This window comes from Gopherus evgoodei, chromosome 3, assembly GCF_007399415.2.
Source record: "Gopherus evgoodei ecotype Sinaloan lineage chromosome 3, rGopEvg1_v1.p, whole genome shotgun sequence".
NCBI classification, from domain to species: Eukaryota; Metazoa; Chordata; order Testudines; family Testudinidae; genus Gopherus; species Gopherus evgoodei.
In genome coordinates, this window is record NC_044324.1 from 1,897,708 (window position 1) to 1,914,084 (window position 16,377).

At 58.4% G+C, this 16,377-nt stretch overlaps 1 protein-coding gene across 1 annotated transcript; it reads right to left on the bottom strand.

Moving 5' to 3' along the window:
• Positions 1-1,938: 1,938 nt before the first annotated feature.
• On the bottom strand, positions 1,939-16,108 carry AMHR2 (anti-Mullerian hormone receptor type 2). The gene is made up of 11 exons (XM_030554466.1): positions 14,996-16,108; positions 14,635-14,817; positions 13,814-13,966; positions 11,243-11,329; positions 9,402-9,541; positions 7,902-8,129; positions 7,373-7,487; positions 6,721-6,881; positions 6,055-6,202; positions 4,772-4,908; positions 1,939-4,463 (listed from the first exon to the last, which is right to left on the bottom strand). Exons 1-11 carry the CDS (start codon positions 15,057-15,059, stop codon positions 4,335-4,337), a joined length of 1,545 nt encoding a protein of 514 aa, XP_030410326.1. The 5' UTR covers positions 15,060-16,108; the 3' UTR covers positions 1,939-4,334.
• Between the last annotated feature and the right edge of the window lie 269 nt (positions 16,109-16,377).

The following is a 16,377-nucleotide window of genomic DNA, read 5'->3' on the forward strand; positions in this document are numbered from 1 at the left end:
GAGATGTGCAAATATTAGTGACAGTTAAAAGTCCTGCCCCATAGTCCTCCCAAGTGAGGAGCATGTTCAGAAACCCAAGGCCTGGAGAAATCACTGGCTGGATTCCTCCTGGGATAAGATATAGGAAGCTGCTTCAGCCCTAGGGTTTAAGAATTCCTCTGCAGGTTAGAATGTCTGGGGCAGCCTCGCCCAGCAATAAAAACTATGCCCCCCCTGACCCCGACATTTTAGTTGCAAATCTCTGGAGTCCTTTGTGCTGAAGGGACGTGTTGTGAAGTGTTGTTATTCTGGGCTGCTCCTAAGGGCAAGAATCTGAGGCCCTACCGCACCAGATCTCAGACCAATGGTTAGAGGAGGAGACTGGGCACGAGAACTCTAGGGGTCTATTCCCTGCTCTGGGAGGTACTAGGGTCTCACGGATAAAGCACCAGACTGGGCCTCGGGAGACCTGAGTGCTAGTCTTGGCTCTGGTGAGCAATAAACTTCTCTACTCGGTGCCTCAGTTTCCCTGTATGTGAAATGGGGCTAATGAGCCTGACCTCCTTTGTAAAACGCTTGGAGATCTTTGGGAGAAAAGCATGAGGTGGTGTGATTAGCAAGTGCCGGATCCTCTCCACCCTGTTTAACCCCGGCTCCCAGGGGCCCATCCAGCGCAGAGTCCTCCATCAGATCATTTGCTCATCATCTCGCCCAGAATCCTCAGCTCCCTGCGGCCTCAGACCCGGGGACCCACTGACTATAAACCCAGTGTACATTTAAACCAAGACCCTACCAAAACAAAACTCTCCGTTGCCCATCCAGTTCTCCCCCTGGGGGATGAGGGGAATGTGACAGGTGGGAGTTGGACTGGAAGGCACTCAGATTCTCCTGGCAGGAGAGCAGGATAAGAATCTGGGTGTTGCACAGGATAGGTGCCCAGGTGTTTTTCTCCAGCCACACTGGATCTGTCCAGACCCACACCTCTTGTTGTAGCAGCACCTTGGTCTCGGAGAGGATGCAGAGAAGAGCCACAAGATCGCTGACAGGGTTGGGAGACCTGCCTTATAGTGAGAGACTCCAGGAGCTTGGTCTATTTAGCTCAGCAAAGAGAAGGCTAAGGGGTGACTTGATTGCAGTCTCTAAGTACCTGCACATGCTCGCGGGCTGTTCAGGCAAGCAGACAAAGGTCTAACAAGGTCCAAGGGTCAGGCGGGATTCTCCACCACGGGTAAGGTTTAAATCAAGAGCGGAGGTTTTTCTAACATCTTCAAACAGGATGTAATTCAGGGCTGTTCTCTGGCCTTGTTATGCAGGTCAGAGGAGACAATCACAGGCATCCGTCTGGGCCTTATAATCTACACAAGAGGTCCCCAAACTGTGGGGCATGCCCCACCAGGGGGCACGGAGAAACCTACGGGTGGGAGAGCTTGGGAGGGCCCGGGTCAGCCCCCAAGGGGGCTAGGGAGGGAGTGCCACCGAGCCCCTCTCCGCCCCCAGCTCTGCTCCAGTCCTGCCTGTAGCCATGTCCCCAGCTCCTAGCCCCCTGCTTCTGGCCCCCCCATCTGGCCCTGGCAGCTCCAGGCAGCTTCTGGCCTTGCCCTCCTAGCAGCTCCATTCCCGGCCCCGTATCTCTGTCCCCGGCCCCGCTCCTGGCCCCAGACCCTCAGCTGCGGCCCCAGCCTCAGCCCCCTTTCCCCCGGCCACGTAGTCCCCCACTGCAGCTGTAGCCTTGCTCCTGGACCCAGCTCTGGGAAAGCAGGGGGAGGGGGGAAGACAAGAGTAAGGGGGGGTGACCCTCAAAAGTTTGGGGACCATGATCTTTGCATATCCTGCTGCAACAAATCAAACTAGCTCTGTACCCCTCATCCTTCGACACCCAGTGAGCTCACTGGCCCATCCTTAGCTCACTTGCCAATGGCCCATCTACCCCACCTCCGGATCACTCAGACCAGTCTGTACTGATGTATTACTCAGGCTTTATTTCCAGCCAGCCCCCTCGTACAAACGTTCAATGTCAAGCTACCCCAGTAAGCAGCTCGCCTGCCCTGTCTGGGGCTCAGACGGCCTGGGCAGGGCTGCGTGGCTCCTCACATGTTCTTTCTGCAGGCCGAGCGCCCGAGAGGATTCCCGATTCCCCTCGCACCGCGGAGCAGAACAAATTAAGATTCTTTCACCAACCTTGTGCGCGTGTCAATATTGTTATCCCAGATGGGGGAGCTGAGGAACAGGGAAGCGATGGGAGATTCTCACGCTGAGTCAGGAGCAGATCTGGGAATGGGACCCAGGTGTCCTGGGCACGAGCCACAAGACCATTGTTTCCCCCTTTGTCCCAACCTTTCTCTCATCTATTGTATTCTCCCCTGATTCCCCCTTCCCCAAGAACCAGAATCCTCCTCTCTCCTTCCTCTGGACCCGCCATCTCCAGCGGCCCTCTCCTGTCACATCATGGCCCCCTCTACCCTGCAAGGGAGCAGTGGAGGAGGGGGAGCCATGACCATCCTACGTCCTCACTAGTAGCCAGGAGGAGCTTTGTGGGCCTGCAGCCCAGCTCCCAGAGTCACTGCAGCTGGCACAGGGGCTAACATGGGACTGTCACTCCATCTGAGTGACACCTGGCAGGTGCCCGCGTCCCCTGGCCCCTCCCTGTCGAGGGGCGGCTGGCACGGAGCCCCGAGGATCAGCAAAACCTGGCATTGCACCATGGGCCTGCAGACAGAGGCAGCGCTGCCCTGTGCTTAGCACAGAGGCCTGGGAGCTGGGTTTTAGTCCTGGGTGAGTCCCTTCCCCTGCCCCTTCCATGCCTCAGTTTCCCCTACTGTGAAATGAGGGAGATGGGGGATTTGTGAGTGCAGAGTATTATTGTAAACTCCAGGTTCCTCCTGAGCAAGATCCTTCCATAGCCCACTCCCAGATGTAAGGAGAAAAGGCCAATTCTTTAGTGCCCGGGGCCAGCTGGGCAGGGGGTGCACATGGTGCCCCACGGGTTCCTAGAGGAATCACCTGACAGGTGGTACCACCACAAGCCAGCTGGCATTCCCAGGCCATAGCCAAGTCTCGACTCACTCTAAGGTCTGCGGGGAATAGAAGAGTCTGAACCTGATCCCCCAATGCCACTATTTGTCCCCCCACCCAGCTCCCCATGGCCAAGATCTGCACCCCCCATTAAAAGCTTCGAGGGACAGTGTGGGCTAGTGGATAGTGCACCGGACTGGGACTCAGGAGACCCAGGCTCTATTCCTGACTCTGCTGGGTGACCTTTGGCAAGTCACTTTGCTGCTCATTGCCTCAGTTTCCACTCCCAAATATGTGAGCTGTTACTGTTACTGTGAGCTCTTTGGGGCAGGGGGCATTTGGTCCTGCTATCCAGCATGTAAACAACATAGCCCAGGACTATGTGCATGTGTGTGCATGGAAGGTGTATACCTGTGCATGCCCATCAATGGGTGTGTGGCTGAGGGCATATGCCGTGTGTGTGTGTGTGTGTCTTGGGGGAGGGTGCGTGTCTGGTCTGTATGTCTATATGAGGGGCGAATAGAAGTGCATGCCTATCTGCGGGGGGGGGGGGGGGTTAAGGTGATGCTTGTCCATGAAGGGGATGGGGGTAACTTAAGGGCTGCACACCCACCAATCCATGTGGGGCTGGCATATCTGTGTGGGACTGGCATGACCATATGAGGGCTGTGCTCCTAGCCTGGGAGCATGTGGGGGGCGGGGCATGGCCAAAGCACACTGCATTATGGGTATTCCCTGCCTCCTGGAGCCCCTAGGAGCAGAGTGTATGTTAGAGCAGCCCTGAGGCTGCTCCGACACAAAGGGGTTGGGACTGATCCCAGAATACAGGGCACACAATTTATTGATCACAAGCAGCCAACCAAACAGAAATGGGGCTCGATCCCTTGATCTGGGGGACAAACCCATGGCCGCAACCATGCAGACATAGCTTCTGGCCAAGCCGCCTGCACCCCACTCACCTGCCGGATGCCGTGTGGCATACATCTCTCCTGCCTGCCGGGGGTATGGACAAGACCTGTGTCAGCTCCATAAGGGGGACAATTGGCTCATGCATGCACTCCAGCACCTCTGATCCCGTCCAGCAGGGGGCAGTGGCAGGTTCGAATCTGGCCCAGGTGGGGGGACTCAGCTGGGCAGCTTGACGCCATGCAGCAGCAGGGTGCAGGCCAGCCAGCCGTGTTTATATACAGCGCCAACAAAAGCTGGCGTGACACGGGCATGGCACCATCCCTGCCCCCAGAGTTCCTCTCTCTCCATCAGCGCCAACCAGAAGCCCAAGGAGCATTCCCAGGCACCGTGGGCCGGTGGCGGGTGAGGACAGGGGGGCAGCACCCTTTGCCAGCTCAGCACACCCCCGCCGGCAACTCGGCTCCCAGGGACTGGAGCCGCTGGCAGGTGCACTCGGCCGTCAGCCGGGCCTCGGGGTCGGGGTCCCAGCAGTCCTCTAGCAGCTCCCGCAGGCAGATGGAAACCTAGGTGAGAGAGGTCTCTCAGGGTGCAGATGGTGCCAGACCCCAGGCTGGCTGAGGGGTCGCCCTGAAAAAGAACCTGCTGCAGCAGAGACAAGACCCTCACCCCCACCCTGCTAACCTGTGGGGCTCAGGCCAGGGCTGTAAAACCCCCAGGGAACACAATAAAATCTGGGGGATCACCAAAGGGTCTCACTACATAGATGTATTTACTGCTGGCCCTTTAAACCAACAGCTGAGCCAGCTGCGTTCTTCCTCCCCTCCACTGCTCCTTTATCCCTTCCCCCTAGTGTCCCCCCAATCCCCTTTACCTGGCCTGTCCCCCTCCAAGAGTCGGGGATGGCTGGCCTCCTCCTCTCCTCCACGGCTAGTCTCCTCAGCTCACCATATGTGGGACTGCTGCCCAGCTCCGCCTCGTAGGCCAGCTGGAAAGGAGGGACCCCACAGTCTAGGGGAGGAGAGAGTGGAATAGGTGGGGGTCAAACAGCCGTGGCTTCCATCCAGTCCAGCCCCTGGCTCCGTGCATGGGCGCGTGTTGCCCTCAAGTGGCCAGCAGAGTGGATAAAAGCCCAACTACTGCTGCTGGCTAATGGGGATTCCCCTTGGATCCAAGGGACCTGATTCTCGGCACACTCAGGCTGCACTGTCAGCACAGAGGGGTCTTCCAGTGGGGATATGTGGCCCCCTGGGGAGTCTCCCCCCATGCAGCAGGCTCCCCAGTTGGTGTGGGGCTGGCGTGACCATGTAAGGAGTCTGCTCTCCACCCCAGTGCAGGGGGCAGAGCAGGACATGGCCAAAGCACACTGCATTATGGGTATTCCCGGCCTCCTGGGGCCCACTGGCGCAGAGTGTAAGTTAGAACAGCCCTGAGGCTGCTCCGACACCAGGGCTGTGGAACTGGGCCCAGAATACGGGGAGCACAAACTTGTCCCTGCCCCCCCCCACAACCCAGGAAGGGGGTAAATGAGAATCAGCCCCCTGGATCTGGAGTGTATGGAGGTGGCCCCCAGGGCCCCCTTCCTCCTGGGCAGCTTGGCTCACTGCTCTCAGCAATCAGCCCATAAGCAATACCCCTTTCCACACCAGCCAGGGGCAGGCATCGTCCCCAGAGGCTGAGCTCCCAGACACCTCCCCAGGGCAGGGACCACTGTGCAGCGCAGAAGCCCCAGTGCCAGAGGAGGGATGTGTGAATTTCTCCAAACCTCCACCAGGTGGCAGCGTTTCCAGCACTTTATTTGTCTGTTCTGCCACCGGGGGGAGGGAGGGAGGGAGGCTCTTGATTTGATAGTGCATGGGGAGGGGGTACAGAAGGGGGAAGAGAAATTATTGGCGAAGGGTGGGGGTGTTGAGGGTTTCTAGGGAGGAGGCTGCATGCAGGAGCACGGCCATGGCTGGGAGAGGTGGGCTGAGCAATGGTTAAGCTGGGGGGCATACAGGGGTGGCATGAGAAGCCATGGGGTGCAGGAAGGGACCAGTGCTCGGGATGTTTAAAGCCAAGCAGGTCAGAGGCCTGGGGGATGGGCTCCAGGCCTGGATCCTGCCTGGCACAGAGACTAGGGGGTCACGCCCAGCGCCGAGCCCTACAGCCGCTCACCTGGGGAGAGCCCCGAGCATCTCGACAGGATCTCCCAGAGCACCAGGGCCAGGGAGTAGATGTCGGCCTGCTTCAGCGCACGGCCCCAGACCTGCAGGTCCAGGCTGTCATCCAGGATCTCAGGGGCCATGTACCGCTGGGTCCCTGCCTGGAATCAGGCAGGCAGGTCAGCGCCAGCTGCCGACCACCAGCTGTTCACATGCCACGCGATGGTGAGCTCGCCTGTGCTAGTGCAACCATCTGCACATGCCAGGGCTGAGGTTCCCATGCGTGTACCCGTGAATGGGGCTGAATCATACCAAATGGGGCTCTCAGCCTCCCCTCAAAAAGCCTCCTTTCCAGGGGCTCCCCTATCTTTGCCCCCCGCTCGATGCTCAATCACATTCTGACACGCTCACGTGTGATCACACACATCCCCTGTGTGCTCATATCCAGGGAGCTCAGACTCCCCCAGCCTCCACCCTCGCCCCCTCCTTAAAACTTCCCCTCTCTGCCCTAGATGTGTGTTTGTGGGGGGGGTATCACGGACACACACACACCCGGCTCTCCAGCTGGACCCACCGCTCAGTTCTCTGAGCTTTGAGTGCGCACGCACGCACGCACACACACACACGCACACACACACACACTCTCTCTCTCTCTCTCTCTTTCTCACTCTCTCTCTACCTTCCTGACAGCAGCTTCCATGCGGCCGCCGCCCCATTGCTCCATGCGTGCAGGCAGCGCTGTGGCCAGGCCGAAGTCCCCAATGGCGCAGCTCCGGTCCTCCCGCACTAGCACGTTCTGGCTGCTCAGGTCCCGGTGAGCCACGCTGGGTTTGTGCAGGCCTGGCACCAAGGAGACACGGGTTAGCAAGGGTCCAGCTGTATGTGTGGGGGGGGCGGGGGGGGGAAATGTGCCTCAATGCCACCAGAGGGCAAGAAGGGCCGAATCCTGCCCCCCCACCCTCCCAGATAGGCACAGAGAACGGGACATTGCAGAGACACCACCAGCTCGACTCATGGACCTGATGCACTGGACAAGGTGGTGGGGGCATGATGGACCCTTGGCTGTGATTGGCTAGTGGAGAGGAGGGCTGCTGGGCCACCTGTCCTATCCCCACCTCCCAGCTCCTGGGCTTCCCCTTGAGGATGGCAAACTTGCCACGCCGAGGCGGTGGGTGGGGCTAACTTGGCACACTGAGGCCAGCTGGGCACCAGGAGTGGGGAAAGGGGGCTTGCAGCTGTGTCCGCAGCCATGGGGCTCGGGCAGGGCAAGGCGTTGCCCCAGGGGCCTGCTGCTCCCCCTGCAAGGCTCTGGGAGCCAGGGAGGCTCTCACCATTGTGCCAGAGCTCCTCGTGCAGGAAGGCCAGCCCCCGGGCCAGCGACAGGGCCAGTCTGACGGTGCCGTCCCAGGTGCTGATGTGTTGGCTCAGGAAGTGTCTCAGGGAACCCTGTGGGCAGACAGAGCCCGGCTCAGCTGGACCCCAGGCCAGAATCACAGTTGCAGCCCTGACCCCATGCAGTCTGCTCACCAGGACTCTGTTCAGTCTGGCTGTGAAACCCCAAGTGGGGAGGGGGACCCCCGGTCCTTCCCCTGGCTGGATCCATTTCCCTGACGGGGAGCGATGGGGTCCCCAGCATGATTCCCCAGCTGGACCCATCCCCCACCAGGAAGAGTTTTCTGAATACACTAAGTTCTCTCTCCCCATATCTGAGAACAAGCAGAATCCCTGAGCAAAATCCCCTCCCTGCCCTTGGACAGGCACTCAATCCCCATGCAGTTCTGCATATGCCCAGCAGAGGGCAGTGGCACCTCCCCCCCCACGCCCCCCATGCCCAGGGCTGGCTGCGGGGTGAGCACTCACGGCCGGGTAGAGCTGCAGCACCAACAGGCTCCCTTGTTCCCCGTGCACCCCTCCTCGCCCAGCCGCCAGGAGTCGGGCCACGTTGTCGTGGTCCATCAGGGGCAGGCTGTGCACGGACCACTCGGCTGCAAAGTGCTGGGAGCAGGTGTCGGGGAAGGCCTTGATCGCGACGGGCGTCTGGTGCAGGGTGCCCTGCCACACCACGGAGAAGCGCCCATCCTGGAGCACCTGCAGGGGACAAAGACATTTAGGGTGACATGCTGACCTGCCTCTGGGCTGCCCTGGCACCGGGGGTGAGCAAGGGCACCCTCTCAGCTCCCTGGGATGGAGAGGGGAGCACAGAACCTAGCCTTATCCTAGATAGGGCACTGCTGCAGGGAAGCTCACAGCACTGGTGTCCCAGCTGGGCACTGCTGCGGGGAAGCTCGCAGCACTGTGGAGTCCATGGCGGGGCACTGGTGCAGGGATGCTTAGCAGAGTGGATAAAATGTATTTTATTTTATTTAACTCTCATGGGAGTTAGGTTCCTAACCTTTGAAAATACCTGTAGGCACCTATTAGCATCTTTAGGTGCCTAAATACCTTTGAAAGTCTCCAGAGTGACCAGAAACAGTCCCTCAATTCACTAATGACAGATCATTCTCCTACTGTTGAATAAGCCAGTTAGTTCTGAATGCAAAATGTGTTTGGATAAACTTATGGTTTGGGCCCCTTACATAGCCAGGACATTTAGGGAGTTTTATTTCACTAATCAAAACGTTTTAAAATGCTGGCTTTGTGCATTTTTACTGGAATGCCAATTTCCATCCAGATGCAGCTTGAGACAAATCACAAGTAAACAATTATCTGTTAGCAAATACGAAACGTGTCCTTGGCCGTTTCCAAACATAATCAAAAATGTCAAAATTAAGATTCTGACTAAATAAATGCTAAGCTACATAGCTGCTTAAATAAATGTGTATCGATATAAAGCATCCTCTGGTTAGCAAAGAGAAGGACCAAATTTAGAGAACAGGCTATATTTAGTAGTGAATCAACATGTTTGAATGGTTACCCACCACCGAGAATGAACCATTAGGAAAAGAACTAAAAAACACAAATGCAAAATGCAATTAAAATCAGTGATTTAAGTCAAGGTTTCCTGCGTGTTGGTTTAAATAAAGATTAAAATCAGTGCTTTAAATCAGTCCACCCTGAAGTTTGCAGCAGTGGAGACCCTGCCTGTTACTGCTGCGAGGAAGTTTGCAGTGCTGGAGACCAGACCTGGCACTGCCCCAGGGAAGCTCACAGCTCTGGAGCCCCCACCTGGTACTGCCAGCACAAACACCAGTTTGCATGGGCCAAGACTGATCTGCCTCCTCCTGCAGCTCAATGGGGACATGCCAGGTGACGCTTGCTGTCCCCCCTGCAGAACCAGGCTGCAACCCACACCGACAGAGGCAAGACTGAGGCAAAGGCCAGTCCGTGCTGTCAGCCCCCAGCGCAGCCAGCAAGTGAGACCTGGAGGAACTGGAGCGCTGACAGCTCCTGGCTAGGGGGTTCCCTCTCACGGCTGGAATGGGGGTCCATGGTGACTTTGGTCAGCTCCCAGCTCGCCTCCTGGCGCAGCAGCACTGCACAGACCTTCATCCTTCTCAGCACTGCAGAGAGAAAGCGAGAGAGATTCCCCCTGCAGTAACACAGGGGACTGGGCCCAACGCACAACACCGTGTGGTGCCCTGGGACTAGCACACAGAGCTGCAGGCCCACGGGCTGCTCAGCATAAACCACTGGGTGGCGTGAGAGAAAACGTGTGTGGGTTTGTCACCAGTCAACCCACGGCGTGTGTGTGTGTGTATAGACAGACAGACAGGGTGAATCATACGCTAACCTAGTATGGGTGTGTGTAGAGAGAGACTGTGTGTACAGACAGAGTATACGCAGATAGTGTGGGTGTGTATGTATGTGTGTGTGTGTGGAGAGAAAGAGAGAAACAGATGGTTTGTGCATAGATAAACAGACAGTGTGGGTGTGTATGTTTGTGTGTCATACACCAACTCAGTTTGTGTGTGTATAGAGAGAGACAGACTGTGTACACAGACATCCAGACTCTGAGTGTGTGTGCATGTGTGTGTGTATACAGAGAGAGGTGGACAGACGACATGGTGAGTAGAGACAGACTGTGTAGACAGATAGACAGACGAAGTGTGTGGGTGTGTGCGTGTATGTGTGAATCATACACCAACCCAATTTGTGTGCATATAGAGAGATAAACAGACCGTGTGTGTGTGTAGAGAGAGACAGTGTGTGTTGACAGACCGAGTGTGTGTGTGTGTGCGCGCGCGCGCGTGTGTGTGTAGAGACAGCCTGTGTATACAGACAGACCACATGTCTGTGTGTGTAGAGAGAGAGAGACTCTGTGTGTGTGTGTGTGTGTGTGTGTGTGTGTGTGTGTGTGTGTGCAGAGAGAGAGACAACCTGTGTATACAGACAGACCACGTGTGTGTGTGTGTATAGAGAGAGAGACAGACAGACGACGTGGTGTGTAGAGACAGACTCTGTAGACAGATATAAGAACTTTGTGTGTGTATGTGTGTGTGTGAATCATACACCAACCCAATTTGTGTGCATAAAGAGAGACAAACAGACTGTGTGTGTATGTAGAGAAAGACAGACTGTGTGGGTCGACAGACCCTCTGTGTGTGTGTGTGTGTGTGTGTGTGTGTGTGTAGAGAGAGACAGCCTGTGTATACGGACAGACCACATGTGTGTGTGTAGAGAGAGACAGACTGTGTGTATCAACAGACCCTATGTGTGTGTGTGTGTGTGTAGAGAGAGACAGACTGTGTGTTGACAGACCCTGTGTGTGTGTGTGTGTGTGTGAATCGTACACCAACCCAGTGCATGTGTGTCAGGCTGTGCATGTACCTATGTGTGAGGCAGAGGCAGCGACTAAGGGGACAGGGAGTCTAATAAATACCAAGAACCCCCCCAGCACCCCAAGCCTTGTGATCTTAACAGGCCACTTGAGCTGAAGGGGGTTCCCCATTGGGGCTATCGGCGTTGGGCCTTGGACAGAATTCTGGCTGCGCCCACTAGAGGGCAACCTGGGTCCAGACGGGCGGAGCCTCCAGCAGAGGGCAGCGGTGTCCGTGGGCAATTAACTGGCCAGGGCACCCCCTGCTGGCTGGGACCAGGGACCACGACCAGAGCCACTCCTTCCCTTACACAACTGGGGCTTGTGCTAATGCCGTCCAGTTTCCATGGCTGAGATGACCAGGAGACCCGTGACGGCGGGGCGGGGGTGACATCTCATATTCCCCGCTGGGCCGAGGGCCTGCAGGAGTCAGGGGGGGGCATACCTAGGAAGGCCAGACAGCCGAGGAAGAGCACCAGTGAGCAGGCCACGGCGATCCAGATGGTGCCTGTTGGAGCAGACCCAGCTGAGGCTGCAGAAAAGGCAGAGAGAGGGGGAGGCCGAACTGAGGACTCAGCCCCAGACACGGCCCAGGGTCATATGAGAAGGACGCCTGGGATACGGCTCCCCCGGGGGCGTTGGGATCCAGCCATCTACTGGCTGCCCCCTCGAGTGCGCCCCCCTGCACCAAGCCCAGCCCCATACTAAACGTCCTGAGCAACAGCGCTCCTAGCCATTCCCTGGGGGCACCGTTCCCGGCCAGATCTGTCCCCCCTGTCAGGGAATGGGGGCCCCCCCAGCCTGTCCCTGGGGGGCGATTCCTTGCCCAGATGCCACATGTCGGGGTGCCCAACACCCCTAATGTTCAGCCTAAGTGACCCTTTTCTTGATCAGCTCCCATGACAGTCCCCCGCCTCCTTGGGGCCCAGTGGCCACCTCTCCCAACTAGCCACTAGCCAACCCCCTCCTGGAACAGAGAGGCTGAGGAGTGCACATGGCACAGACCAGATGGGGGCTGCTGGAGCCCTTCACATCTGGCCCTCGCTCCCCGACCCGCCCACGGGACGCTCCTCTGCTCAAGTTTTAATTAAACTCCAGGAGAAAGAATGGTTTCCCCCCCGCCACCTCCCCACTTGTCTCAGCTGCCAACATTCCTGTATCCTCCCTCTGCGGCAGCCCATCAAAGCCGGTGGGGTGGGGAGCTGGGTCGCAGCACTACAAATCTAGGTGGGGGGACCCAATCCAGCCCCAGGCACACTGTTAAAGGAGCAGGGCAGTCACATCCTGGCCTGGCCAATTCTAGCTAGGCATCCTTACTGGCAGATGCCAAGATAGTCCCCTTGCAGGGAGTGGGGTCTAGTGGTCAGAGCAGGGGGCTGGGAGTCAGGATTCCTGGGTTCTATGCTTAGCTTGGGGAAGGGAGTTGAGTCTAGTGGTTAGTGCAAGGGAGCTGCATCTCGGGGCAAGGCACAGGGGCCTCATCCCATCTCTTTCTCTCCTGCCCACAGAGCAGGTCTGCGGCTAAGTGCTTCCTCCTGCTGCAGGAATGAATGAACCGGAGATGAGAGGGAAACAGCAAGATGGAGGGGTTCAGGGAGAGCAGAGGGAATTACCCCTTCTCTGCTGCACTGTGCCACCACTGCACTGCCCCTTTGCCACCACCCCGCCCTGCTGCCCTGTGCCGGGGCTCCCTCCCAGCCCCCCTGAGATCTAACATACTGGAATCAGACTGGCCCTGGCTACAGCATCAAAGACCTCAGGGCCCAGAGTTTGCTCCCTGGTCTCTTCCAGGCCACGGGCGCTGTCACTGGGCACCAGGCAGAGGCTCGGCCAGGGGCCCTTGTGCCTGATCAGGGCAAACCCAGGCCAGAAGCCCATACCAGGGGGTCAAGGTTCGGCACCGTAGGAGCAGCCCATCGGGTGCCACTCAGGGCACAGCTCCCCTCCCTCTGCTGAGCCCTCTGGGTCAGCCCCCCATCCACAGCCCCCCCATCCTGCAGCCCTGGCCCTGGGATAGAGTAAGAATCAGGATGTGAACCCCCCCACTCCCCGGCTTTAACTACTATACACCACTCTCCCCCCTCCTCCCCGAGCTGGACATAGAACCCAGGCATCCTGGCTCCCCCCACTAAACCCCACTCCCCACAGAAAGTCCAGCAGCCCCACGTGGCAGCTGCTCGGCGGGATGCATCGTGGGCAGCATTGCTGGGTCGGCCCAATCCCACTGGCCCAGCCTGGTCCCGTGTGAGCGCCGGGTTCCCCTGCCTCCCAGCTGCTTATCAGGGTGACTCAGAGCTCTGGCGCTCGCACTCCCCTGCCTGGCTCGCTTCCCCAAGGTCTGTGGGGCAGCGTCCAGGCCAGAGCATCCAGATAGCCGGGGTCTCCGCCTGGACTGTACACCTGCTGGGGGGCGGGGAGAGGAGAGCCTGGCGTTCATGAGTCTTGGGGGGTGGTTACACAGTGACTGCCCCAGGCTAAGCAGGTTCCTTCTTCCAGCCTGAGGTGGAGGGGGGGGGAGTTTGCAGAGGGGATGCACAGAGGAGACTGGGATGGGGACACTTTGGGGAGGGGAGCAGAGCCAGACATGGGGCGGGGGGGGGCAAGAGGGGATGCATGGGACAGACATGACAGGAAGGGCCAGGGCAATTATTTATGCTTTATCTTGTGTCTGGTTCCATTTCTTTTCGACATATTTCCCCCCCACACCACCTCAGACATCTCCCTCCCCCAGCTCTGCTAGTGCCCAGCAATCTTGACCCATAGACCCCTGCTAACCCCACCTTGGCCCCCCTCAGCTCTGCCAGTGCCCCTCAGTCCTGACCTGCAGCCCCCTGCTAGTAACCCCCCCTTCCCCCCCAGCTATGCTGGAGCCCCTCAATCTGAACAACCCCCCCACTCCTTCAGATATCTCCCTCCCCCAGCTGTACCAGTGCCACTCAGTCCTGACCCACAGCCCCCTGCTAACTGCACCCTGGGCCCCCCAGCTCCGGGGGCATGTTCCCCGGCGATACCTCACCTTGCGGCACTGCAGGGGCCCCAAGCTGGCTGACGTTGGCATTGCAGAAGTCGGAGCGGCACAGGCAGCGCTGGAGGATGGCCCCCGTGGTGTGGACGGGGCTGGTTTTGCAGGCTGGGGAGTCGCAGCCATCTCGGTCGCTGCCCCAGCAACCTGGCCTCCCATAGAGAGACAGACAGACAGAGCCATCAGGGAACTGAGCAACCCCCCGTCCAGCCTACTGTCTTCTACCCCACCCCAGCACAGCTCCCTACCCCTGCAGTGCCCTCGGGCACAGTGTCCGCCATATGGGTGCCCAAGCCCCGACCCTGCAGCCACCTGGGGGTGGGAAAGACCCTCCCCCCCTCGCTGGCCTGAGCCAGCCGCAGCCCAATTGGACACGTGGGGGGGGGCAGTCTGAGCCGAGGGCACCCACACAGGCCTTCCCCTTCATGGGGAGTTGCGGGGCAATAAACCCACCCGCTGCTTTTAGACTCACTTTTCACAGACCCCTGGGAAGTGACTCGTCCGAGGCTGGTGCCAGAGCCAGGGAGAGAACTCAGAAACCCTGGCTCCCAGCCCCCCCCCTGCTCAAACCACTAGACCCTTCTCCCCTGAGAAAGCTGGCATTGAACCCAGGAGTCCTGACTCCCAGCCCTGGGAGACAAAGCCAGACCCCACTCCCTTCCCAGAGCAGAAATAGAACCCAGGCATCCTGCTTCCTTGGGGTAGCCAGATGTCCCAATATTAGGGGCTTTGTCTTATACAGGCAACTATCCCCCCCCCCACCAAAATTAAAGTGTCACCCTATGCCCCACCCCATCACTTCAGCAGCCCCTCACCTTGCATCACCGCTTGGAGTTGGCCGTGGCTTTGGTTCCAGATCCCGAAGCAGCAGTGGCTGGAGTGGCAAAGGATGGTGCTGTGCTCAGTGTCCCCCAGAAGACGACCTCGGTGCCGCATGGATCCCTGCAGGTTGTGGGGTGGCTCAAAGAAGACGCAGCTCCGATTCCCGCTCAGGGTGCCTGGAGAGACACAGGAGGCTCAGCTGGGTGGGTGCAGGACTTACACCCGCTCTCTGCCTCCGGCCCCCCCACACCGGGGGCAGCAGCCTGGCCTTCTGCCCATCTCCCCCTGCCTGTGCAAGCCCTGCTGCCACGGGGCACTAGGAGAGCACGGGGGGCCCCCCACCCTGCCCCATACCCGGCAGCCCCAGGCTCAGCCAGAGGCACAGCCCCCGAAGCAGACGGAGGGCCCAGGGATGCATGATCACCCTATCCCAGCCACTGGTCCTTTTTCCAGCACCTGGAGCACGCGTGTGAGCCCAGCTGGCCCTCCCCAAAGGCCTAGCACAGGTGGGAAGGACTTGGCTGGCTCCATGCGTGGGATGGGGCCGAGACACTGTCAACGGCCGGAGGATGCAAAAGGAGCGCGGGGAAGGAGAGTGGCACTCCCCCGCGCCCTGCTCTGATCCTGCTCCCACCCTGAGACTCAGCCTCCACGGGCCCTGCTCCCCACCTTGGCCCCTGGCCTGTGGGCTGGCGCTCAGCCCAGAGCACAATGTATCCTGCTGGGTTCTGTATCAGAGACTCTTGCCTGCTCAGAGCCTGCTGGGAGCTGAGCAGCAATTTCAGTGCCCGGGGCCCTCATCTGGAAGCAAACAGCTCCAAGTCCCATTCCCAGCCCAGAACCTTCCTCATAAAGCCCAGTTTCCATTTATAGTTAGAGTCCAGGGGTCAGGTACGTACACTGAGCCCCATGCCCCTAGCCCCAGCAGAAGGCCCTCAGATGCAGCGCTAATGCCCACTGAAGTAATTATCCTGCCTCCCTAAACATGCCCCTACCCCACTGAGCTGCAGCTGGACTGGGCTAAATACCTCTGCAGATCAGGGCCTGGACTTCCATGTGGCTGTTAACAGCTGCCGTGCCCCACCCCAAAGGCAGCTGCAATTCAGCAAGTGTTGGCAAAAGCATTTCCCGGGGGAAATGGCTGCATCAAAGCTGCTCAAAAGAGCAATCCCCAGCTTTTTGCCGGTGCCACCACCACCAGCGTCTGAGCTGCAGGGTAGCAGGGGCTCCTATGCCCCCTTACGGACAAGGAGGTGACGGTCTCGCTCTCCCCAAGGGTGTAAAACTCCAGAGCCAGATCCTGTCACAGGCTGTCTGGCCCTGTAGGGGGCATCAAGGTCAGGTGACAGGTCAGCTACCCTCCCAGCTGATCATATGGCCCTGTTCAATTATTAGACCCAGCTGGAAAGGGTCTAAAAACTAAAAGAACGGCCAGACTGGGTCAGACCAAAGGTCCATCCCGCTCAGTATCCCATCTTCCAACAGTGGCCAATGCCAGGTGCCCCAGAGGGAATGAACAGAACAGGGAACCATCAAGTGATCCATCCCCTGTTGTCCATTCCCAGCTTCTGGCAAACAGAGGTTAGGGACACCATTCCTGCCCATCCAGACTAAGATCCACTGATGGACCTGTCCTCCATGAACGTATCTAGTTCTTTTTTGAACCCTGTTACGGTCTTGGCCTTCAGAGCATCTTCTGGCAAGGAGTTCCACAGATTGACTGTGTGTTGTGTGAA

What these genes read in the sequence shown, in the direction of transcription:
- AMHR2 (XM_030554466.1), bottom strand. Translation starts at nt 15,059, where the DNA reads ATGCATCCCTGGGCCCTCCGTCTGCTTCGGGGGCTGTGCCTCTGGCTG. An exon ending in CAGCGCTCCAGTTCCTCCAG is followed by an intron (nt 8,130 to 9,401) that starts GTCTCACTTGCT and finishes TGTCCCCTGCAG; the next exon opens with GTGCTCCAGGATGGGCGCTT. An exon ending in ATGCTCGGGGCTCTCCCCAG is followed by an intron (nt 4,909 to 6,054) that starts GTGAGCGGCTGT and finishes CTCCTCCCCTAG; the next exon opens with ACTGTGGGGTCCCTCCTTTC.